The sequence below is a fragment of the Hippoglossus stenolepis genome, chromosome 13, assembly GCF_022539355.2.
Source record: "Hippoglossus stenolepis isolate QCI-W04-F060 chromosome 13, HSTE1.2, whole genome shotgun sequence".
NCBI lineage: Eukaryota > Metazoa > Chordata > Actinopteri > Pleuronectiformes > Pleuronectidae > Hippoglossus > Hippoglossus stenolepis.
Window position 1 is genome coordinate 6,465,287 of NC_061495.1, and position 26,632 is coordinate 6,491,918.

The 26,632-nt window shown below is 40.4% G+C and overlaps 1 protein-coding gene across 4 annotated transcripts in view; it reads right to left on the reverse strand.

Moving 5' to 3' along the window:
- Positions 1–26,632, reverse strand: part of pard3bb (par-3 family cell polarity regulator beta b) — a 198,518-nt gene that overhangs the window by 147,336 nt on the left and 24,550 nt on the right. For all 4 annotated transcript variants that reach the window (XM_035174412.2, XM_035174410.2, XM_035174411.2 and 1 more), the window contains exons 4-5: positions 9,391–9,544; positions 978–1,072 (exon numbers count right to left, since the gene is read on the reverse strand). In XM_035174412.2, the coding sequence (XP_035030303.2) occupies positions 978–1,072; positions 9,391–9,544 (249 nt within the window). The remainder of the gene's footprint in view (positions 1–977; positions 1,073–9,390; positions 9,545–26,632) is intronic.

Sequence of the window (26,632 nt, forward strand, 5' to 3'; positions counted from 1 at the left end):
TATTACTCCTTGTGGTCAAATTTTATCTCGCTAGCTGCAAAGACATAGACAAGTAGATAGTGAAACAATAAGTATACTAATTTATATTGATCATTTGCTACTTGTCGAGCTTCAGCAATGATGTGAAAATGAAGTTTGTCCTGGGAAAGCTGCTTGAAGAAAGGCCACGGGGTCATTACAATCAAAGTGTTTATCCCCTCGAGAGTCTTAATGTGCTCAGCATATTTAATGGAAATCTGCCAATTAGATTACAACAGCACGGAGGACTCAGTGTCCATGTGGATGCATCGTACTAAATCAATATCTCACAGAACCTGATGAACCTACACAAGCACATGAGCTGACAGAAGACTATAGGGAAGAAATTATATGTCTTGTCGGCCACACCCCTTTAAAAATGATATAATGAAAGCTAGCAAAAGTGCAATATGTGGGGACTTAATGAAATAATCCAATATCCATTTCTCAGGGGCTGCAAAGTGGGACCGTTTGTGAGTGTAGTCACATTTGTGCAAGGGCATGATGATCATTATGGTATTTTGCTGCCTCCTATCACAGGTAGGTTGAGAAGTAATTATTCTTCTTCACTTGCTCAGTCAGTCTCTTCCCTACTTTTGCTTTCATCATCAATGCTCGTCTTCCAGAGATGGAGCAGTCTTTGCAGGTCAGGTTTTTTTTTTAATATCCACATTATTCCAACCCACTTTGAGTCAATCCACAAAAATATGCATTATTCAATCACCCACTGCCTGATATGTGGTCTGGGTTAATATGGCTGTGTGATAGATGTAGATTACTTTATAGTACACTCAGGGCATAAGAGGACCTGCGACCTCCAGTGTGTGTACACTTGCTATCCCACATGTTGTCACCCCTTGGTTAAAGGTATTTGTGTGACCATTAGGGTTGTGTGTTGTAATAACAACGTGTGTTTCAAACTGCTTGTGTCTTTACATTCAGTTGTCTTTGGATCTTACCATCTCAGAGGCGTCTGCATTGTGGGAGGGTTCTGTCTCTGTCACCTGGGGGCTGAGGGCTGACTCACTGCTACTTCTCACCAGCAGGGGGGTGTCTGTAGAAAACAAACACAAATGACTGAAGATAGTGTTCAGGGCTCTTTTTCCCATTAAAGCCAACTCTTAAAAGATTTGGGTGAATACCTAAAGAGCAATTGCAATGTGATACTGTGTACTCTTCACATATCCATCAGTAGAAGATACACAGATCTACATCCACAACATGATACAAACTTGGAACCGGTCACATCACTCCCTGTCTTGCTTAAGGGATATTAGCTTTTCACACAGCATCATAACTTACGAGGTGCAGAAGCAAAGACCTGAGTGTGTTTATACAACACGCCTGCAGAGACTGAATAACAACAGAAACTGTTTAGAGTAGATGTTAAACCTATCTGTAAATCAACCACTTGTCCCCCAGTTCTTTGTTTATAGGAGGAATGTGTGTGAGGAATTTGGTGACAAACTCTCAAACACAAAGATTTGATACGTGACCTAAAACAAAGTTTAAAAGTAAACATTTTATAGAGGAAACGATGCAGAAAAGATGTGCATTTATTTTAACATTTCATGTACAATGCTCTACATATTTGTTTGTATTAGTTTAGGGGTAAACTGTAGATTACAAAGCCTAAAATTAATTTTGTTTCATTAGAGTTTGATAACAACATCTCAGGCATTTATTGGTATTGAAAAGACCAGGGAAACATCTCTCTGTCAAAGTGTCTCAGTGTCAATACCTCTTATCAGACAGTTGATGAAACCAGAGACATGGGACAGAGATAAGAATTTTTTTTTTGCGAGAATAGAGTCTGCAGCTGTCCTGCTTCTAAAGCTAAAGCAAGTCTCAATGATAGATGAGGGATATGTGTGTATACACAAACACACACACACACGCACACACATAACTGTCTTAAAACTGCTAATGCTATTTTGATGAAGTCACAGTTCAGCAAAAATCAGGTCTAATAATAATCCTTGTGATGACAAGATACAGACCTTAAGCTAATCACGCCACACTTCAGACACAAGTTCGTGTGCGTTTCTTTGTGTGTGTCAAAGAAAGATGAGAAAACAAGACAGAGGAGAGATGAATATGTTTTTGTTGTTGAGTTCACAAAATGAATTTTTCACCCCGTCACTGTAATGTGCATGTGGCATCAGTCTGAGTCACGTCAGAGTTTGCTCTCAGACAAAATCAGGAGCATACTTCCACTCAGTGTAATGAACTAATAGGTTGTTTAGATGAGAACAGTGCTCAACATAAAATCATGGAAATAAACAGAAATAAAGAATGAACATATGTAAATGTGACGTTATATTCATGTGTATCTTTCAGATAACCTGCATGTTTTTTAAATAGACAAAAGTTTCCAGAGCTAAATTTATAACAATGTAGTTTTAAATAGTGAAAACTCTACTTTTAAAATTCTAATGATGACGAGGCAGAATTAGAAAAACAGATGCCACAATTGGCCACATACACATTGTTTTAGATTTAATTTTATTAAAATAAGAAGCAGGTGGTCCATGTGCATTAAGCAGAGCTGGGGTAGTCAACTAAAATTCAGAGAGGTCCAGATGGAGAAACTGTCCTCAAGCAAAGGTCCAGAACATCATCATGTCTAACTATTGTTTAATTCAGTGCAATATATATTGAAACATTATATGTGTTAGCATCTGTGTGTCCTCAACAACTATCCAATCAAAGAAACTATAATGAAATAATCTTTTACCATTGTCAAGTACGAGCTGATATGCAATGCATGCAAATGGTCTGTGAGTTTCCTGGGCTGCTGTTAAAAAAGTGTGTAGTGTACTGGAGGATAAAAGTCAAAGCAATAACAGACGATCGGAAAGAGAGCGTAAATCTAAAATATTAACTATGTTAAAATCCTTAGGGTTTCGTACAAGACCGTAAATCTGTAAATCCTCCATATTCATCAGCACAGCCTGAGACATTTACATGTGTATGTTCATATCTGCTGATTACACGTTGCAGCAGCATCGTTATACAGCTCATTCCTGAATGTTGTTCTGGAAGACGTGCGTGTGCACTGCTCACTGTGTTCATTACATCTATAAGGATTGTGAAAGGCAGAATGTGTAAGAAGTTAATGAATGATCCTTTCTCTTCATATCCCTTCAGTGAACACACTGGTGTTCATGCATCCAAATAGCCAATAAGTGGCTGATTTTCAGATCTCTGTGTGCATGTAGGTAACATATGATAGTGTCTCTTTCCTCTTCACATCTCATCAGCCCACTGCATAAAATCATCATTTAAGAGAAGCTGATGGATGAACCACACCGCACTATTGCCAGTGCTGCTGCTGAAGCTTGGAGGGATAGAGAAATGGAGGGAAAAGTCAACACTGCAGAAAGCTATGCAAATAAAACACATTTATAACTGGATGTATTATTATGATGTGTGTGGTGCACTCCCAGTCCTCAAATCTACCATCCACTCCATTTCATAGGGCCCATCAATCCATATGTACATTAAGCACGTTGTCATGTTAGCCTCTATGGTTCCACTGGGGGATAAAATGAGAAAGGTGGTAGTAAGGGTGAGGGGAACTCTAAATGAGTGGACCTCTCAGAACACATGCCAAATGATATTTGTAGGGTCAAATATTGATTGTCACAAAATGGACCCTTGGTGCTCTTAAGACTGGCGGGGGGATATGGATTACATCAAAGTCAATCAATTCATCTCTTTAAGGAAAGGCAGTGAAGGGGGGGATAAATGGACGGAGGACAAAAGAAGCAAAGACAAGAGACAGAGGTCTGAGACAGACAAATAAATGAATAAAGGGAAATGCTAGGTACTGACACACTGACATACTCATGTAAGTGCCATTGTCTAACCATGTTACTATTCTGTCTATATGCCTGTAAACATTCTAAGATCAATTATATTTGACCACATAGGTCTTCTAAAATTCAAAGTCAATTATAGATCACCTTGTAATTATAGTCTCTGTATTGTCAAAAAACAATGAAACATTCCCATAACAAGATCAAAGTGCCAAGATGACTTCTTCAAATGATTCTTCAACAATAAGTCCAAAACACAAAGATATTTTAATTACAACATCATATTCAGCAAATCCTGAAACCAGAGAAATCAATGTTTTGCATGAAAAATAAGAAAATAAGAAATATTTTATCAATCAAATCAGTTGAATAAGTTTTCTGTTCTTCAACTAATCTAATAAATTGACTAATCATTTATAAGTGATTGTTGTACAACAGCTGAACAATCAACAACATGATTCATTGAGGACTGATTATCATTCGCACCAATGGGAATGACTTACGATTCATTCTACTGCTTATTATGTATCCTTCCAAAGTTACCAAGACATGTTTGCCACTTTGAATCTTGATGATTGTCTGTTTCTTGAACTTCATAATCGAGACTAAAGTCTAAAACATCACATAACTATTTTATATCTCCTACTACCTGATGAGTGCAGAAGAACTTGACAGTACAGAGACGGGGGGGAGACAATTGAAGACAAGATAAATCAAAGAAGCAATAAAGAGAAGAAAAAGGGAAGAAAGTCTGTTAACAATAAGAATGGAAGTTAGTAACATGACGGAAAGGGGAAAAAAAGATGAGAAAAAAACTATTTGGACGGACAAACTAGGATGGCATGACGAAAGTTATAGAGAGAGACACATGGTTAGAGTGAGAGACACATTAGACAGTAAAAAGAGACCCGAGTCTGACCTTCCCATATTGACAGTGATGGTCTCCAGAGCTCAGTTACCTCTAATCTCCCATGACAGCCACACATTACTACTAATCTCTGCTGACAGGCGACCATACTAAAACAGACTAAACTTCCTGTCTTAACGGTGTCTGGATCATACAGCCAAGGCCCCTTCACCACTAAGAAAGGTCACAAAAACTGAAATGTCATATCTGTTATTATTGCCAGAGCTAAAGCTAGTAGTAAAGATGTGAACAAGGTTTCTGCTGTAATATTTTCAGAAAGTTTTCAGACCCCTTCTCCAATATGCTAAAATGCATACATATTTATAATAAATAAACAATAAAAACAAAACTCTAATACATTTTGCTTATGTATTAAAAGGCAAAAACATATTGACCCTAGTATTCAGACTTCTTAACTCAGTACTTGAAGCATCTTTGGCAACGATTGCAGCCTTAAATGTTTCCACATCTTGAAGGTGGAGTCTCCCTTTTGTATATTCAACAACCAACTCTTCCTAGAGCTGTTCACCTGGACAAACTAAGCAATGATGACAGAAGGGCCTCGGTAATAGAAGTGATCAAGAACGCAATGGCTGACCTTGAGGGATCAGGACCACAGATTGGGCAAAAGGTTCTCCTTACAGCAGGACATTGTTCCTAAACTCACAGCCAAGACAATGCAGCAGTGGCTTAGTGACAACTGTTGAAATGTCCTGAAGTGGCCTCAACCTGATTTGAACCCAACAAACATCTCTGCAGAGAAAATGGCTGTCGACTGACCGTCCTCATCCGACCGGACAGAGCTTGAAAGGATCTGCAGAGAATAACTGAAGAAAAGCCCAAAATACAGGTGTGCGAAGACTTGAGGACGTAATCATTGCCAAATGTACTTCAACTAAGTACTTGGTAAAGGGTCTGAATATGTTTGTCAATGTGATATTTCAGTTGTTTCTTTTAATACTGTCTTAATACACTGCATGTAAAATTTGATTTAAGGCAAGAGGACCCAAAATAAATGACTTTTCTTGCTTGTATCTACAGTATGAAATTGTTCTTATGATTTTGGATTCAGCTTGGGCATCCTTGGGCTCAATATACTGCTTGACATCCTTCAAGCTAAATAAGAAATTTCACTGGCATCAACAAAACACAACCAGGATGGAAAATAATGAAACTTTCTGATATAATGTAGTTTACAAAAGATGAAAGCGCTTTATCTCCCTGCATTTGATATATTAGCGACATTTTGAAAAACAACCATGACAGATTATGTTTAAATGTCAGTTGCTGAACAAGATAGATGATAGAGAGTCTGGAACTAAGCAGATATAGAATATAAAATTCAAAACTAAAGTAAGTGATTAGCTGAAAGCAGGAGACAACCGGAATGAATAGGTTTCTCTTAAGTGAAGGAACAGACATTCCATCCATCACATGCTTGGTTCATGAGGCAAAATTGAATTTGGACGAGTTACTGTGACAGCTCCATGCCCTCTCACACTCACATCTGCAATACCTGCACTGACACGGAAAAAAGACTGAGATGAAGGGAGGGATGAAGAAAGCGAGAAAGACAAAGAGGGACACAAAAAGAAAGGCAAAGAGGGGGATAACGAGAGAAAGGAAAGGTCATGCAGATAGGTCTGGTCCGAGTAACAGTAACCAGACACACACATCAGTTTTTTACTCCGCAGTCTGACAGAACACATACACTTCCTGTCCTCTCTTTCTTCTACCTCTCCTCATCTCAGTCTGCATCTCAAAGACAGAGCTGCCAATATTCTAGTTCTATCTTATTGTCTCATTTTCAGTCTCCCAAAAAAATTGCCATCACTACCTGACCTTTGTCTGCAATACAATTCAGTAAGTATCAAATGTATATCACTCTAATAATATAGTCTACAAAACATACAATATATGGCTCTGAAAGTAGGAATAGACTGTATCGAATTAGACATGAATAAAACCTGTATCGAAATGTCAAGCATTTATTTTGCTATTTCTTATTTTATTTGATTATTTTTTTTATGCTTACAGATTATTCATTGTAGTCATCTATCAATCACTCCAAAACGGTGGCTTGACTGCAATCCTTCACTGACTTGGCCTGGCAGTCAGCCTCCCCATCTAATCTGAGCCCCACTGAACCTGTTTCTTGTTAAACACCAGTCATGGCACTGACCCGTTTTTGCACTGACCTACAGGTTACACCTAAAAAGTAAAAGGGTTCCCGAAGGATTTTTTTCTTTCCTTGTTAAGTTATTTGAAAGAGCAGTTATGCCACGTAAAAATAAACCTTGGCATCCATCAAAAACGTCCCAGTCAATGTCAGCAGTGGGAGAACTCGTGAAAATACTAAGAGCATTTGGTCTCTGAGAGGCAGCAGGATCAGAGACAGAGCGGTTGCGACTGGCATCCTGGTTTGTCTTCACAGGCAAAATACCTTGTCAAAGACTTTGGGCGAAATCCTGTGATGTGATGACAAACGCCAGATCGTAACTGATTCTAAGGTCATTGTTTTTCCTACAGGCAGAGCACAGAGCTACTACATTTAGAGAGTGGTTTATAAGGAACACCATACAAATTCTGCTCAGCTCCTCCCTTTGCTCTTAAAGCTGCCTCAGGTTTTTAATGGCATGGATTCCACAACATGTTGGAAACTTTCCTGTGAGATTCTGCTCCATGTTGACATTGACTGGTGGAGGCCACTGAAGTTCACTGAACTCACTGTCATGTTCATGAAACCAGCTTGAGACGACTGTCTTTGTGACATTGGGCATTATCATGCTGACAGTTGCCATTTAGAGATTAAAAAATGTGGTTGTAAAGGGATGTTTAATACCCATACAGGCTGTGGCATTCAAATAAAGATTGATTCTGACCATTTGTGTGCCTCAGCAGAAATGGAGGTTAATCAGACCAGGCTAAATTTCCCCAGTCGTCAAATGTGTTGCTGAGCCTGTGGCCACTGCAGCCTGAGATTTCTTTTCTTGGTTGCGGGGAATGGAATCATCATCTGCAGTTGTAGCACATCCTCTTCAAGTTCTGAGACGCTTTTCTGCTCACCACGGTTAATAGTTATCTGGGTTGTTGTAGCTAGGGTTGCAAAGGGGCGGAAAATTTTCGGTAAATTTCCGGAAACTTTCCGGAAACTTTCCATGGGAAGTTAAGCTCGGGAATTTTGGGAATTTTGAAAAAAAAAATTTCCCGCAAATTAAACGCTGAGCAATAAAAACGTCATTCAAAACTCTATTTTAAAGATGTATGGAATGCAGCACACGCTGCACGTTGAATTTCAACCCTGCACTGTGCATTTCTCCATCACATGCACAGATAATTCCCAGCATCCTGCACACTACAGCAGGGCTATTGAGGCCACACTACTGCATTAGCCCAAGGACTAGTCAGGGAAGTTTTGATGATATTACTGGGGAAAATATATTAGCATGCTGATTGAGGATTGTTCATCTGTTCATCTAGCCTATTTCTATTCATTTATCCATCAATTGTAAAATATTTTTAAAGACGATTCCAATTGTTTAGCTAACTATTTATATCCCTGGCATTGCATTAGTGTTTTTTACAAGCTTTTTTCTCATCTTATTCTACAATGCCACGTGCACTATCTCATGTGTGGAGACATTTCACCCCAGCCAATGTAGAAGGAAAGGCTGTGGACATTTGCAAATACTGTGCAAAGACCTATGTTAAGAATGCCACAAAGATGCAGAAGCATATAGTCAAGTGCCCAAAGTTTCCTCAGGGCTCAAATCAGCTTATGACAAAACAAAATGTTTATATTTATGTCTGTATATGACAAGGTAAATACAGTTAGTATAAATTACCCACAAAATTTCCAGTTTATTCCCGTTAATTTCCGTTAATTCCCGTTAATTCCCGTATATTCCCGTTAATTCCCATGGAAAGTTTCCAACTTTGAATATTCCCGGAATTTTGCAACCCTAGTTGTAGCCTCTCTCTCAGCTCAAACCTGTCCTGGCCATTCTCCTCTAATCAAGGCCTTTCTGTCCACAGACCTGCTGCTCACTGGATGTTTTTTTTAATTTGTCACACCATTCTGCTCAAACCTCTGTGGAGGTCAGCCATGAAACACTCATACCAGCACGTCTGGTACCTACGTGCCACGGTCCAAGTCACTGAGATCACATGCTTGATGTGATACTGACCTGTATCTGCAGGCATTGATTGGATAACTGCATGATAAGGCAGGTGTACAGGTGTTGCCTTAAAAAAGTGCTGAGTGAATGTATTTCATAACTTTGAACCCTTGAGGATGAGGAAAACATATTTGCTTCTACAATTTGTAACTTTTGATAACTTTTGAAATGATTTACACATCATGTACGAACAGACTGAAATTATGTTTTTTTAACTATATTAAATAATGTTTCATATAAGGTAGGCTATATGCTTATGATGTAGCAATGAAAAGGAGTTGGATAATGTCAACATGTTGATTACAGAAGTTTTAAAATATAGCTGTCAATTTTTATTTCACCTCTATGCTTTGTAGATCTCCAAACATGAAGATTTGATTATTGGGGGCTGGACTTGAACAACACAACACGCCCAGTGTCAGGACTGGAGCAGGCACTATACCAACATTAATGGAAAATTACTCACTGGACTTGAGCACTGAAGAATTGACTTCTATCTCTCCTCCTGCGATTGGCTGGAAGGCCGAGAGCTCAGTCTGGTAGAGCTCAGGGCTGGGGGCGAGGCTCGTGTTGGCCACACCCCTCTGCTGGGCTTCCTGTTCCTCATACACCGCCATCAGCTAGAAAAAGAAAACACAAACACAATGCAGCTGGTCATTTTTCAATCCTCCTTCAACCTCTATTCCTTCCATTCATTACGAACACAGCATTTGGGTTAGAGAGCAGAGCAGCAGGAATTCTGTTCAAAGCTTCTTATATAAGTCCACTCAGAGTCGCTCCAGGTTTTCCACTTACCCTCCATTCTTGTTTGCTTTAGAGTCGCTGTGCAAATTGCTGCCCTTTACTTGCATTAAACATTTAAAGGTTGCATGAATGCATATAAAGTCAAGGGCAAGATGATAACAGAGGACACCAGATTCAGATCCACACGAAGCAGCACATCCAGGCACTGACATGTCATCTCGGCTTAAGTCAAATAAACTAGACAATTTGCAGTTATGAGCAGGTGTAAGACTACAGTCCATAAATGTACATCAATGTCCCTCTGGACATCTTCTTTATATAAAGCCAAAACAAAGACAACAAGATTTTGACTGGTTGTGTGGATATACATTGCATTACCTTGTGGATGAGGACGCTATAGAGGACGTCCAAGGAGCCCAGCATTCCTGTTACAGAGTGTGTGTCTACTGATCAACGACTGAATCCATTCGTGACTCTCCTCTGCATGTGTGCGACTCCCTACGAGCTCTAACTGGGTTATATAGTGGAATCCCTCCCCATTGAGTATAGCACTGAGTCTGCGTTTAACCTAACATGGCACACGGCTTGTCAACAGTGTTCTAGGGGCCTCCATGCAAAAGCTGAATAGACCTGTGTTTACATGTGTGTATGCATGTGTGATGTCTATAGTGGTCAAGAGTACAGAAAGGGGACTTTACCAGTAAAGCCAGAGGCTTCCTGCTACACTGGAACCCGCAAGTGGGTAAAGCACTCTCTCATTTACACATACACACAACAAACAGCCACAAACCATATGGAAGTCTTCACACTAATACATAGTTGGAAGTCATTGCAGTAGGGAAAAAACAATTAAGCCGACATAATGAAAATGCAACTCTAAAACAAAAAGCTATGTCAACAATCTAGACTGAAAGCTCAGTTGCTAGTCCAGTCCTGGTGCCACTTTCAAAGCCAACCTGATAATTCAAGAGGATTTTCACTAGAAGCTTCTTGATTGGATTTCTGTGCAATTGGGAAAACGAAAACCATGAGAAAAGCTCCATTATGATACTGATACATTTAAACCTAAACACAACAGTCAGACAATAAAATAAACTTTGCACCATACTTGCACACAGAATTTTGTCACTATCGCAGGACTCATACACGTTGGACGCCTCATCCAAAACACTGCTCATTCACTTTGAATGGGGGTGACTTCAGAAAAGTTGCAGAACTGCGTTGAGGTTCAGTTGTGTCATGTTGCTCACATAGCTTTTCATGTGGTAGCAGAGGCACCAGCCAATCAAAATCTGTTTTAACAAATCAAATAAAGCGGAGGCAGAGGCAGTTGGTGAACCTGGTTGTGGATTGTCTTTCCCGTGTACTTCTCTTCAGCAATGCATTGACTGCAAGCATCTAACATTAACATGAAACCGTGTTTTGTCTGTGTGTGGATGTATATGTGCACTTTCTCTCCGGCATGACTTCGCCCGGCAGGCAAGCAGAACAGTGTTGAGTTATACAATATCGCACCTTTCGCACCATCTTTCCATCTATATCTCACGAACTAAGACTGACACCTCTCAGTCTCTGACACATTCATGTTCTGTCACACTCCCCTCTTCCATCTGCCTAACACACATCTCTCTCATTGTCTTGCTCCATCTTTCCTTTGATAACAAATTTCTACTGACATTTTTGTTGCCCTTTCATTTTTACTTTCTTGTGCATCATCATCCTTTCCTCTTTACTCCTCCCCAACCATCTCTTCTGGACCATTGCTTTATATACACACCTCTCAGTCACGCTCATGCTTGTTGAATAAAATCTTAGTTTAGTCGTGTAACTACACATGTTTGAGAAAAACAGCTTACATCTTGATCCAGTTTCAATAAATCTGTCTTGAGATGTTAGAGCGAGTCAGAACAAGAGCAATAGCTTCCAGATGAGCGCTCGCACACACCCACACACACACACTCACGCACACTCAGTCACTCACACACATGCACACACAGGGGTGGAAGAGATTCTTAAAAAAGAACATCTGAAAGAGTGACAAGGAGAAAAACAGGTAGACAAATTCAACACAGCCTTACAGAGTCTCTTAAAAAGCAGAGTTGGAAAGAAAGGAAAGACAGCAAGATGAGACAGGGGAGGACTTTGTCTCTGTTCTCTACGACAGGGGACTCAAAGACCTGCCAAACAAAATGACAACGCAGCCCGAGCATGAGAGGGAGAGAGAGAGGGGGGAGAGGAAGGTGAGACGGCACCGAGTGAAAGCACTGAGTGAAATGGCCATGGAGAATATGAAAGACAGGAACCTAAAATGAAATATAATGGTAATAATGAGAGGGACTGAAAGATGTTCTGTACTTTGGGATGTCAGGGAGTAAGACCAGAAACGTGTCAAGTTTTAGTGCAATGATGTCCATTTTCAACAAAATGAAAACGTACATGCTGCCATTCCTGCTTCTACATCTCTTGCACCATCGCCGTTTTCTTTCTTGTCTGAAGTCTAGAGCTATATTATAGGCTTAAGAGATATTTCTATATTATAAAATTATGAGTAGACACTTCATGTTTTCCAGCCTTTGAGTGGGAAGTTAATTGTTACTTTTCAAATCTGTGCCCTGCTACCAGTGCTTGTCTCCATCATGCTATTACATGTACCATAGAATCTTCTCATCAGTTATCCTGTCATCAAACTTGACACTTGAGGATAAGGATGGAAGTAAACTTCAGTTTTTTTCGATCCATTTTTCTGTTTCAGCTTACTGTCAAAACACATTTTACTTTAATCATGTGGCTGACAACCTCATGTAGAAATGCCTTCATCAGCCTGTGAGCTTGAATACTTGAGCAACAAAAGGCACCTTAGGAGAAAATAAGGCTTTGATTACTTAATTTGGGTTTAGTTAGTTGAACTACACACAGGGTGACTATAGCACAAACCATAAGAAAGTATGGTTTATTGTGTTATTTTGCTGTGATACTTTGTTCAAGAAAAATAAGTTCTGATCCTGGGTGGGGCAAAGGTAGCTTCAACCACTGTCAATGCTGAAAGCTATCGCCAGGAGAGTTGACAGATTATGAGCAGACACTTGAATAAGACACGGAGGCATTGGGGTTGACCACAGCCTTCAAAAATGGCATTTCACTTAGCACAAAATTAATTATAGATAAAATGTAAGTTTCCTGAGGACTAATGTCAAAATAGCTATATGAACACATTCTTTTCAGATACCCTGAGCAAGTCAAAATTCTTAAAGTGTGGGACATTTTGTGTACAGTGCTGCTCTCTCCATCTTTTCTTCGCTCCCAATATTTATAAGTGCTTTCCAGTCAAGACAAGGTTTCCTCAGGTTACCTAGAACAAGGGGATGTGAGCAAGAGGTAACATGGTTACCGGGGCTGTCTTAGAGGGAAGCAAAAAGGCCTTTTACTACTACACACAATTCGACATATTAAACCTATATTAAGCATGTATTACTACCATATCTTAACCAGAGAAAAATAAAAGCAGCCTTAACATTGACTTACTAATGCTTTGTTGCACTGGGGCTCAAATACTAAGTATAAGTTAAAAAAAGTAAACTTTAAAAAGTAAATTCTTTGTAAGCATGAATCAGTAGTGAGAAAAACACTGAGCCATTTGCCTAAGATACACTTCAGCAGCTGAGATAATGTTAACATTGGTTACGGAAGGGAGAAGCTGATATTTAAAGATAATGATGATGATAAGCGTAAAATATTGTTGTAATGTGTTTAGGACCTACACACCCACACAGCTGTTTTCAGTCATTCTGGCTGATGAGACCTCTAAACAGGTTGCAGTTGGGTGGAGCTAATGGTCTAAAGTGTTCCACCCACACAGGTGCTACAAAGCTGACAGGAGAGCGAGGGAGGGAGCTGCCTGAACATCCAGGCTAGAGTCTTGGGAAATTGTCTGATGAGACACAATCTTCGTAAGTATCAACACAATTTACTAAAGAACACATCACAATGTTACATAGAAGATTAGTTAACTCGCAGCTAATATAATCCAAAATCTGGCCTTGATTTTATAAGGGCAGAGAAGTCATGAGGCTATTAAAATATAAAATGTCTTTGTTCAAATACCAACAAGTAGGGATATTTCAGTGAGCTGCAACGTGCACTTTCCAGCATCTTTTAAAGTGTGTGTGCAAGTGTAGCACAGGGGATGAAAAAGTGCAGAGTTGGCTCCTACCCTTTTATTAAAATTAAAAGAGCACATGAATTTGAGATACGTAGATTAATAGCAGTTCATGATTCAAGTGCCTAACATGGCTACAGTAGACTCTCTCTCTCTCTCCCTCTCACACACACACTGTATTACCATTTTTTCACATCAAAACCCTTTTTAATCAGGTCGATTAGGGCCTAATTGATTAGCATAGTGTCGATCAATAAAATGCTAGAGTCAGCCAAATGCTTGAGCATATACACAGCTCACAGACAGAGCACACAAAACAATCTGTAAATATGCTTCAGCTATCTGTACACTGCTGAACTTTGATTTCCACTCAGAACCACTTACCGTAAAAAAAGAAAAATCTATGATGTCCCATTCTGTGTGTGTGTGTGTGTGTGTGTGTTTGACATCTTATGCAGTCAGCAAAATGCTGAGCAATGACCACTCAATCACCAGAGCCTGAACCACAAATTGAATGGTTGAGGTGGCCACACATGATGGCACATGTCCATCACGTGTGGCCACCTCAACCATTCAATTAGGTCGACATGGATGATACACAAGTTTGTGTGCTCAGGTCTGTGTAAAGATATGATGCACAATACAATTGTTTCATAGGTTAAATCCAAATTGCAGTAACGTAACCCTTTACTACTGAGTAGTGATTACAGCCTCAATTCTTCTTGGGAATGACTTAACAAGCTTTAGAAACCTGGGTTCGGGGATTATCTGTCATTCTTCTCTGCAGATGCTCTCAATCTCTGTCAGGATCGATGGGAACCATAGGTGGAAGACCATTTTCAGGTCCCTTGGGGGATGTTTGATTGGGTTCAAGACATTCACAGAGTTGCCCATGAGCCACTACTCTTTAGTCTTGGCTGGGGTCATCAGGGTCAGATGAACATCATTCAGCTTTCCCTCGTCCCTGACCAATCTCCCAGTCCCTGCCACCACCATGCTGTAGTATCTGGTAGGTGAGGATCTGTGCCACGTTTCCTCTACACATGATGCTTAAAGAGGCCAAACAGTTCAGTCTTGTTTCATCAGACCAGATAATCTGCTTTCTCAAAGTATTAGAGTCTTTTAGTTGCTTTCATGTGTCTGTCACTGAAGAGAGTTATCCATCTGGCCACTCTGCCATAAAGCCCAAATCTGTGGAATGCTGCAGTGACGGTTGTCTCCTGGAAGTTTCTCCCACTCATGGATCGCTGGAGCTCAGCCAGAGTGACCATCAGCTCTGCTGCCAAGGCCCTTCTCCCCCAGTTGCTTACTTTGGCTGAGTGACCAGCTCTAAGAAGAGTCATAGTTGTGCCAAACTTCTTAAATTTAAGAATTATGGAGACCGCTGGGCTCAAGATATTTTGTAGCTCTCCCCAAATCTGTGATGCAACACAATCCCATCTCTGAGCTCTGCAGGCAGATCCTTCAACCTCTTGGCTAGGTTTTTGATCGGGTATGTATTGCCAGCTGTGAGACCTTATATACAGTGTGTGTGTGTGTGCCTTCGCAAATCATCTCCAATCAATTGACGTAACCACATGTGGACTCCAATCAAGGTGTCGAAACATCTCAACAATTATCAAGACAAATGGGAGCCACATGAACTAAATTTCAAACGTCATGGAACATGGTCAGAATTTTACAGAGTAAAGTAAATCAAATCAATAATGCCGCCCCATTGCACCCCCATTAACACACACAGCAATAATAACACAAATAATAATTACAAGAACTGAGAAACTGAGGAAAGACTATTACATAGCATATAACTTTGCAATGAAAACCCCAAATTTCGGGGAAAAACTAAAAATAAGGAGATGAGATATATTTAATTGAGTAAAACCAGAAAAAAAGGTAGTGAATTAAAAGGAAAAGAAAGATAAAAAATATAAAAATAAAATACTGAACAGAAAATGTGTGGAAGTGAGGAAAATCAGACATGAAATACAGGGTAGTAAAAGGAAAGGACAGCAGCAAGCAAAAAAGAATAAGTGCATATACCAGTATAACAGTCTAAAATGTATAAATAAATAGGCCAATGAATAAATTTGATAAATACAATTCAACTAAAAGTCTAAAAGACTAAAAAGGTTTGCCTTTACAAACGGAGGCTGTTCCAGAGACATACACCATAGTAATACAAAGATGCCTCACTGGGGATTTTGTCCTCACTTTGAGTTTAATTAAAGGGTCTCTACCAGTCGGCGGAGGCTTTTAGAGGGTTCATAGGGTAAAAGCAAATCTGATGTATAGGAAGAGCCATAAAGAGCTTCATAAGCCATAGATAAAAATGATTTTAAAATCAATTCTGAGGCAGACAGGTAGCTTGGTGTAGAGAGTGCTCTCTTTCCCGTTTCTGTCAACACAGCTGAGTTTTAAAACAGATCTAAGTGAGATGTATATTTCTTAGGGAGACTAGAAAGCAGAGCATTACAAAAGCATACAGGGGATAAAAGTGTGTCTGTATTGGTTTGAGAGAAACGGTCACACTGGGGTCGCATTCTTCAGATGAGAAGATTCTTGGTAATATTTCACATTTGATAAATTTGCATAAAGCTGAAAATGTGAAAAGGGTGAAAGGGGCTGAATAGTTTATGAATATATAGTGTTTATATACACACACACACACACACACACACACACACACACACACACACACACACACACACACACACACACACACACACACACACAGTGACAGTGGATAGACTGACAGCACCACCTAGCCCTACACAACAGAAACTGCATCCTAAGTGCATCCTGAAGCCACGGGAACACACCCACCAACCCCCACCCTCCCACTCCGAGCCATCACTGTCTGTTAATGTGTCATCCATGTGATCTTATCTGAAACACAAGAACTGTTCTCTGACTATGAGAAGTAAAAAGAGAGGAAGGCAAAGTGCAACTGCTTTACTGCCCGTCTCTCTCAGCTCCACTGTGGAACGTCACATGGAAAGCACTGTCTCCGTACCTTGTGATGAATGCACACCCAGTTCTTTTTAAATCATGTTTTGAACTAAGCTGCTGCACTTAACAAGCCCAGTCAGCCGCTTGCTGCCAGAATGTCGTCATCCCCCCTCTTTGCCCTTTTGATGTAATACCAAAGACATTTTTATGTCTCATGACATAATTATGATGCTCTTTGTGCTGCGTACATAAAAGAAGTCAGTGCTGTGCCACTAATGTGGCAAGATAAGGTCACTGGAGTGGGCACACAGGCTCCATGTGGCGCTTCGCATTGACAGGTAATTCTTTAAATGTCTTTAAAAGACGACCATAAAAAATAATTGTGCAGATAACAAAAGAGAATTTGAATGAACCCCGAGGCAGGTCAGCTCTCTTATGCTAGGCTATGTACAGGCTGGTCTTTTCATCTTCATCAGCAACTATTCCTGCTTCGCGCTGTTCTCCCCTCTGGCTTCCTCTTTCCTTTACCATTCTGCCTCCTCTCATTTACTTTGCCTCCTCTTGCTTCGTTTACACTCCTGCTCTTGTTCTACCCGTTTTCTGCCTTGGCTTTTTCTCCTGTAATCTTCTCCACAGCTTCTCTCTCTTCTGTCCACCTCTTCCCGCTGAGCTCTAGTGGTTCCCTATAAATCATCTGATGTAAATCATCATGTTCCAGCACTTTTCTCTATCGGCTACACCCGCAATGCAACAAAGAGCTTATCGATTAACACATGAATCTGATACACCCATGTTCACTCTCTCCACCTCAATGCTCTTTATCTCACCATTTCATTCATTCAAGTTTTTTCCTCTCTGTCTCTTGTTTAAATTATTTTGTAATGTCTACATTTCTTATATACAGAGAGTGTGGGAGAGAATGAGTCTCAGATTTATGTACAGATTAAAAAACACATTTAGCAGAGAGGGACGTATAGACTGCATACAAAAGCACTCACATATACATCGCACAAAGGGACAGCAACATAAAGAGTCACACACACATCTCTGACTATGACCTCTCCACTGAAATCGATCCATCGCAGCAGTAATCAATAAACAGGATGGCGTTGTCTCCGTATGGAGATTATGGATGAATGAAATTCACCTGCTCAGCAGATCCAAGTTTCCGTGTGTGTGTGTGCATGTTTGTCTAGGTTTGTGTGTGCTAACCCCCTATTGATCTCCAGTCACCTTACCTCTCAATAGAGCATGAGGAATCCAGCCGAAACAGACAGGAAGAAAAAGATGAATGGGCGACAGCTATTACATGAAAAATGAGGAGCACAGAGGGGTGGGGGGTGGGGGGGTGCAAACGTACAGTAAAGGCTGTTAGACACAGACAGGAGACAGCAAGACAAAAATGCATAGAGAGAGATGCATAGGGTTGGGTACACAACCGGTACCTACCAGACCAAATCACAAAGCAGATTCTGGTGCCTCATTTCAGTGCCTGAGCTCTGTACTGACATAGTTTCCCTGGTTTCAGGCAACATAAACATCACCACACGTGTCTAGTTACCATTAGACTTAAGTCTGGTGGCGAACACACTCTCTACATGGCTCTGGCAGCACGTAACTCTAGGCTACAGTTAGCTAGTAGCTACCTCAAACTCAGGACAATAAGATGCCTAAAGCTAAACGGTATAGAGTGTGGCTGTATTTTACCTAAAGTATTCTGACGCCGAGATGTGCCGGTAATGTTTTAAAAATATAAATTTAGCACCCATATCGTACAAAACGATATCGAACTCTAGAGATACATGGAGATAGAATTTAGAAATATAAAAAGCACAAACAGTTTCCATCTATACCGGCAGTACAACTGTTCAGTGACTTTGTAAAGTTCAGACTGACAGAATTTCAGTGTCTGCAACACAGCCAAAATATAATGGCAACTTCTGTTTCCTCAGTCATGCAAATGCTCTGTGCACATGTCATAATTCAAATGTGCATGGGTGTGTTTGAATCCTCTATTCATGCATATATGCATTCATGCTTGTGCATGAGGAAGAATATCTGTGTGTGTTTGTGTGTTAACTATCTAACAACCGCATCCCTGAGGCTGTGTGTAGACCACACTCGGCCATATGGAAGAGCATTATGGAGACACGTCGTAGCACAGATGGACACATTCTGTGCAGGCCATATTCCCAATGATCCACCAGTAACGGACTAAATGGCAGCACTCGTAAACTGAAAGAGCATATTAACCAGTGGAGCCTGCACAGGCTCCAGACTCCAGAAGGAGAGTAAATTAGGAATTGTGAATCAAATCAGTTTATCAAAGAGAATAAACGCCATTATTCACAAATTAGGAGTGGCTTTGTCAGATAAAGCACTTTACATAGAATGGAAGTTTACTGTGGGAATCAAAGAGTGTTTGCAAATTTATACAATTCATGAGATTTAACTGGCATTTAAACAAGAGGCAGTCCAATTTATTATTTTTAGTCCCTATGATATCAGTACCGCCCCCCCCCCAACAATTCCCATATTGGCCAGGCTCTTATACTGCTTCTGAAAGGTGACCCCTACCCGACCCCTTAGGTTCCGGAGCATCTTTGCAAACCTGACGATCCAACACCCTCACACCCGTTTAATGCTGTGACTGGTCCGCTGTGCAGAGGTGAGAGTGTGACTGGGTGAGTTCTCTTTTTGAATGTCTTCCCAAGAGAGACTGTTTAAAATATGTAATCTCCCCTCTAACTATAACAGCCAGCATTTCACTCCATCTTTCACTCCATCCATTCACAATAACTATAAATACATTTAAATTCCAACACCGTCAGACAACACATCTTTAGAACTAGTTCTGAGAGACAACAAACTAACTCTCAGTCTCCAGCTCTTACATCCACTAATAGCTCATTTATCCAGACTTCCTTTCCTTCATCCTATTCCTTCCTTCCTACATCTTATCTCATTCAATTGGCTCTCCACATAACAATTGAAGTCTGAGAGGCTTCTGAAGTGGGATTTGCTGTCTGTCAGATGTGACTGATTAGCCACACACGCCCATAGACATCATGCTGTCTGTCTCTGACATACAGATACACACACAATGTTTTGATGGTCTTGAGTGGAGGATTAACATGTCAAAACACTTGGAATTAGTGACTGTCAGCTGACACTTCTACACATGGATCAGTGCAGTATAAAGAATTAAAAGTAGACATCGTATCAAACCTTTTACTAGTACACATCTTCTTTTTCCTCTCGGGAGGAACTGATAAGACGAGCAGAGAATATTATTTTAAACTTTAATTATCTTTTTTTCCCCCAATGGTTAGCAATAAGCAGACTAATTCCGACATCCCCCTGGACTTTCATGGTTTCAAACATCAAACTTTAAACATGTTTTGTGCAGGGTCGATGTTCTGTTCTACATAACAGAGAATTGCGGTTTTATTCATTCACATGTCTATAATCTGCAACTACTTTGGGGATTATGGGGTTAATTGTTGAAAGGTTGTCTCCTGACCTGCAGACAGCTTATCTGCTTCAGAGCTGCAGGAGAACAATCAATCTCGCCATGTCTCTTTCAACACCATTTACCATTTCTACCCAAGAAGAAATCGCTCTCGTCATTTGAAATCAACAATTTCTATCCATTCACAAACTGAAAAACGATGACTTCATCCATCACCCTAGCCCGGCCTCAAATGAGTTATGCTTGGTTCAGTCACTGTCTTCTGAACGGGAGCTTCTTGCAAAGCTAAATCTCATATTGAGCACTTCTCTAAGGCAGCATTAACCACAGGGACACTGCACTAGAGGCCATTATATTTTTAACAGATGCTCGTTTTGTGATGTACACAATTGTGACCGGACAGCCAGACTGGTGGAACAATTTACTGCATATTTATACGTGCATTTTGTCTTTGTCTAACGTCATAACTGAATACTACATTGGATGATCAAATGATTATTCAATATACGTATATATGTATTGGAGTTTACACCTCATGGAAAAGTTTATATGCCAAAGTCAAACAGGAAAGCCTTGGCACAAAACAACTTGCACAAATAAATAAATAAGCAACCGCTGAAGAACTCTATTTGCCAGTAAACACCATCCTATTCAACATTTTTTGAATTCCTTGTCAAAGAAACAAAATGACAGAGGTAAGTCATCTTTCTGATTGTTTCTCCTCCTATGCAGAGCTGTGTAGCTACACTTAGTAGATGGAAGCAGAGTGAGTGAGTGTGAGGAAAGGAGCAAGAGGGCAAGATATGGAGAGAGATGACATCTTTAATGGTAATGTTTGCTTAGTAATACCTGAGCAGGTTTAATATGCTAACATGTATAGTAACCATACATGCTAACAGACAGACGAGAGAAAAAACAATAGCAACAAACAATGTACATAGAAATGCTGACACCTTAGGACAAAAGAGCTTGTTTTTGCATCTGTTTGCAAAGGACAACTTTTACATTTCTCATCATTTCCCCCCAAAAAATATGTGGCTGCTGTGTGTACAGTGTATCTGACAACATAGTGAAGCGTGGATTTAGTAGCTACTGCCAGGTTATAAAAGAAGTGTGGACTTTGAAACCCACACTTCTAGACAGTATTCAACGTTCTCATAGCAACAGCATGCAAAAAGACCACGTCTATAAGCACCTCAGTGATAATAGTCGAGAAGATGATCCATGTCATGATCCTACCTTTTAAAATATTCAGAATAGTGTATTGTTAAATATTCAGTCTTGTAAAGCTAAGATGTACTGCAAGTCTGCAAAGACTGCAGCAAGAGGTTAAGGAACAAAATGAGAATAGATGAATGCATTGAGCTTGAGGACAGAAGTGGAATTCAAAATTTAAACTATCAATTTTGTATTAGGTGACTGTTTTGTAAAAACCTGGACAATGTTTGTTGCTAAGTTGCAGCCAACAATGACTGAACTTGGTTTATTAAGGTTTAAGTTAATTTCGAACAAAGGTGAACACTCAGTCACTGCAAATGCCACCAACCATTTATTACCTTTGGTTGCATTTCTCTTTCTTGCTACAGTTGAATTCCTGTGAAGACATGCATTAACATGATCACTACTGATCCATCCATTGACAATGCACTTGTTCTTTCTAAAAAATAAATGAAGTTTGTGTCTATTTGTATGTAGAACAGGAAAGTAAGAGCTCCAGTCACCACAGACACATTCAGAATGCATTTCTAATCCATGGTGTCATCTGACAAACTCTGAGCTGCCCACGAGTGATCAGATCTTACACAAGGCATGTTGGGTAGTGAAAAGGGCCTCGTCTTTTACTCCCTTTCTTACCTTCATGTCCTCAAGGTGAATGACAGAATGTGACACATACTCTACTCAGAGAACTGATGATCTCAGTGTGTGTGTGTGTGAGAGAGAGAGTGTGTGTGTGAGAGAGAGTGTGTGTAGGGGTTAGGCAATTAAATGAGCCTGTTATCATCACTCACACATTCAGGGACAGGTTCACTCTTTCTAAAGCTTTCACCGCCCAGCACATTACTCTGTCAATGTATGTAAATCTCTCTCCTAAGTGTGTGTGTCGCTCTGTGTGTGTGTGTGTGTGTGCACAAATGATAAATCTCTCTCTTGAAATACACACACAGTACCTATATAGAGAGCACACACATCACAGCCAGCGTTTTTTAAAGGTTGGCATGAGCCTGAGTCCTTCTAACATCTCTTTGATTGAGGTGAGGAGTAAAGCTCATAGCCAAAACAGAGTGATTACATTAGGTCTTCCCAACAGATCACATTATCTATTCACAGGACCATGAATCAAATCAACACTAAATGTTATACTTAAAGGGACAATCCACCTCAATACAGAACAATTGCAAACGTCTCTACGTGAAGTTTCAGACTACTACAATTTTCTTGTAACAGCCTGAGGCTTGCTGCAGGAAAATGCATAATACCTTCAAAGATTTAGAAGGCTATGACTTGAGCCTTTAAATTCATTAGATCAAGCAGCAAATTAAGCCGTCTCAGTGTAATCATAATGAACTAAAGAATGAGACTGGCAGCTCTTCAGAGGTTCAATTTAAGGGATTTTCGAGCTACCCGTTATTCATCCCAGCAAACCTGCACACTGTCATAATCTCAGTGCAGCTGAGTTTTCTAATAGAGAAAAAATATTTCTTGTGATCTCACATTTGGGGAGCGATCCGCTCTGTTCTCAAGGCCACAGCAGGTGGCAAGATAGGTTCATCCTTACCAGGAAATTTGTAATTAGGTACCGTACTTTTTCCCAATGAGTGTTGTAGCAGAGATTGACATGTGACTGTCTCATGATCATGACTTTAGGTCCAAACGAAAACTCTCCAATATGTCTAATATAGCATCAGAAATGTGGTTTTCCACTAATAACCTTGACTAAGGCAGTCCCCTTTAGTCTAATTTGTCCTGCTACTGTTTCATAAAGCTCAAAAACAATTATCACATCTCATATTATCATTAAAAGATGTCTAACTTGTATTATTGTAAAGCCGTGTGCGGTCCTCTTTGCTCTCATTCTCTCTCACACACATTGACTCATCTGTCATGGTCAAACTGGCCATTGGCAGGAAGTCCCGTGGCGCCAGTGGCCCGGTGGACCATCAAAGAACTGTCCTCAGGAGACAGGCAGAACTCTGCACTCTCAGTGTACCTCTCACTCGGGTGTGCAAGAGAGCGTGCTGGGTGCACGTTTGCTGGTCAATCACAAAATGTAATCTTCATCGGTGGTACCACAACACAATGTAGCAGCTACAGACACAGATTGTATCAAATGCAATAGGAATGACTAGAAATGCTTTACCATCAATGCAATAACAAAGCTTATTTTCTTAATCCCGTGATTTAAGTTATCAGTCTTTATCACACGTCTTGCCTACTGACGGCTGTTGTAGAGAGGACAGAGGACTCAAAATGTGAGCAGCGGCTTTACTTCTGTGAAACCCAAACACCCTCTCTATTTGTCTGTCTGCACAGTCAGACAAACACACAGACATAATGACGGAGCGATTCTCGGTACATCTGGCCATTTAGTTGGTCCATCCCCAGCAAACGCCACATTCAGACACTTCATTAAGATAATTCATCAGCACTATGAATCCATGAGGACGTGGACTTCATAACAATAACAATTAGTAACACACACACACAATTTCATGTAGTATCGTGTATCCATCTATTCTTGGTGGGTCCCAGGTGCTGCTGTGCTTCCTTAATTAAGAGCCAAGCTCCATGAAGACCACAGGCTTCATCGTTTATTATACTCATAATTAACCCTTTCGCTTTCACCCGTCCTGGCCCTCTCTCTCCGTTTCATTTCAATCACTCTGTTAACCTCTTCCCTCTCGCTTCAAATCAATCTTCCATATCCCGCTGCTTGGCTGCCTCACGCTGTCACCTCGTGCCCAACTCACACACCGTCACCATTAACCCAACATTTGTCTTTATCTCACCCTCCTCTTCCACAGTTCTTTAATTGCCAGCCTCCCTCTGACTTTCATTTTATTCACTCTTGCAATTAACCCCTTTTCTTTCTTGCACCCTCCCATTTCTCTTCCCCTCATATGCTCTTATAAATTGCATCTATCCGTCTCGTCCTCCCTCTCTTAATGTTCTCTCTCCGGCTCTCCGGCTCGTCCTCCCTCTCTCGCAATCGCCATTACTCAATTAACCCCCATTGGTTGCTGGGTAAGGGTCAACATATGTATCGGGTCTGGATCAAATCTGTACGCGCCTTTGACAAATGAAGGGCTCAGGCCCGCACACATGCTTGCAAGCTAAGGTGTGACTCCAAAATTACCAGATTCATTAGAGGAAAGTGGGAAAGAAAGAGGTAAGTGGTGAAGGTGAGGAAATGGGGTGAGAGGAATGAAGGAGGGGGAGGCCAACGCATTACTGACGAATGGCGTTCAATGAAAAGAGTGAGAGAAGTGAGAGAAGCTATGACTAGGAAGATAAAAAACAAATATATAAAAGTGGACAGGAAAAAAGGATTAACGTTAGTTGGGAAAAGATGAGGAAAGGTTTGTATTTGGGTACATTGTGAATAGTTAACAGGTAATTTTAGATTTTTTCCAGCAATTTTCTGGAGGGGCTATATGTGAGAACGCAAATGTCACTTGCTCTGGACATTTTCTGGAGGCAACGAAGTATATGTGCTGTAAACAAACAAAAACGGTGCTTTCCACAGTCAAAATTGTACGTCACTTGCACCACTTGGACATAATCCCTATGTTGTGAAGCTTCAGATTCAGATCATCTCCTGCTTGGTTCTGGATATGTGAAAGGCAAAAATCATGGACAGTGTAAAGGGCGGGCGAGCAGTTGACAGACTAAAAGGCGCCACACAAAAAAACAGGACAGAGTAGACAGTATGAAGGGAGGAGAGCGGGAGGGAGTGCACAGAGGATAACTGTTATAAAGGGGAAGAGTCGAGCGGGCAGATGGGTAGAACAGAGGGATGGGGTGAAGGTGAGAGAGAGCATTTAGGTTCATTATGTCTGAGATCTCCCTGTTGTCTCCTCTTTATCCTGTCCTAATGAGAACCCTCTCCACGTAACACACCGATAATGATACATGAGCTGAGCCTGGCTGACCTTTAGCAAAAAAATGCCTTTAATTGGAAAAACTCAAGCCCCATGTATCTTAAAACATCCGTTCACTGTAATGTTTCAGGCCATCATAGCGCACTGCAATCTTTAGGTTATATTTGATATTTTTACATTCACATTGTAAGTAACGATTTTCAGATATAAGCACATTTACTCCAAAAGTAAAAGGAAAGGAAATATACATCACTACATCAATAGCACACATCAATATACTAACTTTACAGCTAAAGGTTCTATACACATTTCAAGCATTTACACTGGTATGTATGGGTCATTGTTATTAACATTCTGCAGGTATACACCATGCGCATCTTTGTGTCTTAGTTTGTGTATTATTTAGGCAAAATACACAGTTCTGTATGAATTAAACTTCACGGATGAGTTAAATCAGCCAGTTTAACAAAATGAGTGATCGTCCAATCCTTCAAAGTTCTTCACTGATCCATTCATATGCGTACGTGTGTTTTCCGCACACATGTACACACACTCCCACAGACACAGAGACAAGAAAGCGTGCATTTAGCAGATGGCTGGTGGTTAAGAGAGTGTGAATGATAAAATCTGCCCACTACTCCATCGCCTCGTCCATTATTCCACTCCACTGCTTTTGACAAGCAAACATATACGTGTGTGTAAGCACAAGTATATTTGTGTGTGGAGTTTCATCTCCGTGTATCTGTCTAAGTGAAACCATCCACTCACAACGCTTGTCGTAAATGAACAATATTAAAATTAAACCATTAAATTAGCACATAAAAAAAGCCATCTAAGTGAGTTTTGTGTATTCGGATTTTATTGTTTCTACCCGTCATGTGTAACGGGTTGTAAGCAATCAAACTAATGGAACATTACAGACCTATTCAAAATGTGCCACACGAGTAATATTGTATAACCCATCTGTGTGTGTGATCAAGTGCAGCATATGAGGCGAGGCAGCATTAAGGGTTACGGTTGAAGTCCTTGTGTTCTTGATGAGGTATGTGGTTCGATGTGTGTGTGTGCAGGTAAAGGAAACATATAAGGATGGAGGTGGTGAGTGTCAGCAGCATTTTGACAGATATTTCACTGAAAGCACACACACACATAAAAGCTCATCAAGACACTCACAGACACAGAGTGCAGTCTCCATTAAGGTTTATGGATAAATAAGATTTAGGACCAAAAACCCTAATCATGAACATATACCCTTTTACCCAATCAAAAACAGAAAGGAGACTCTTCA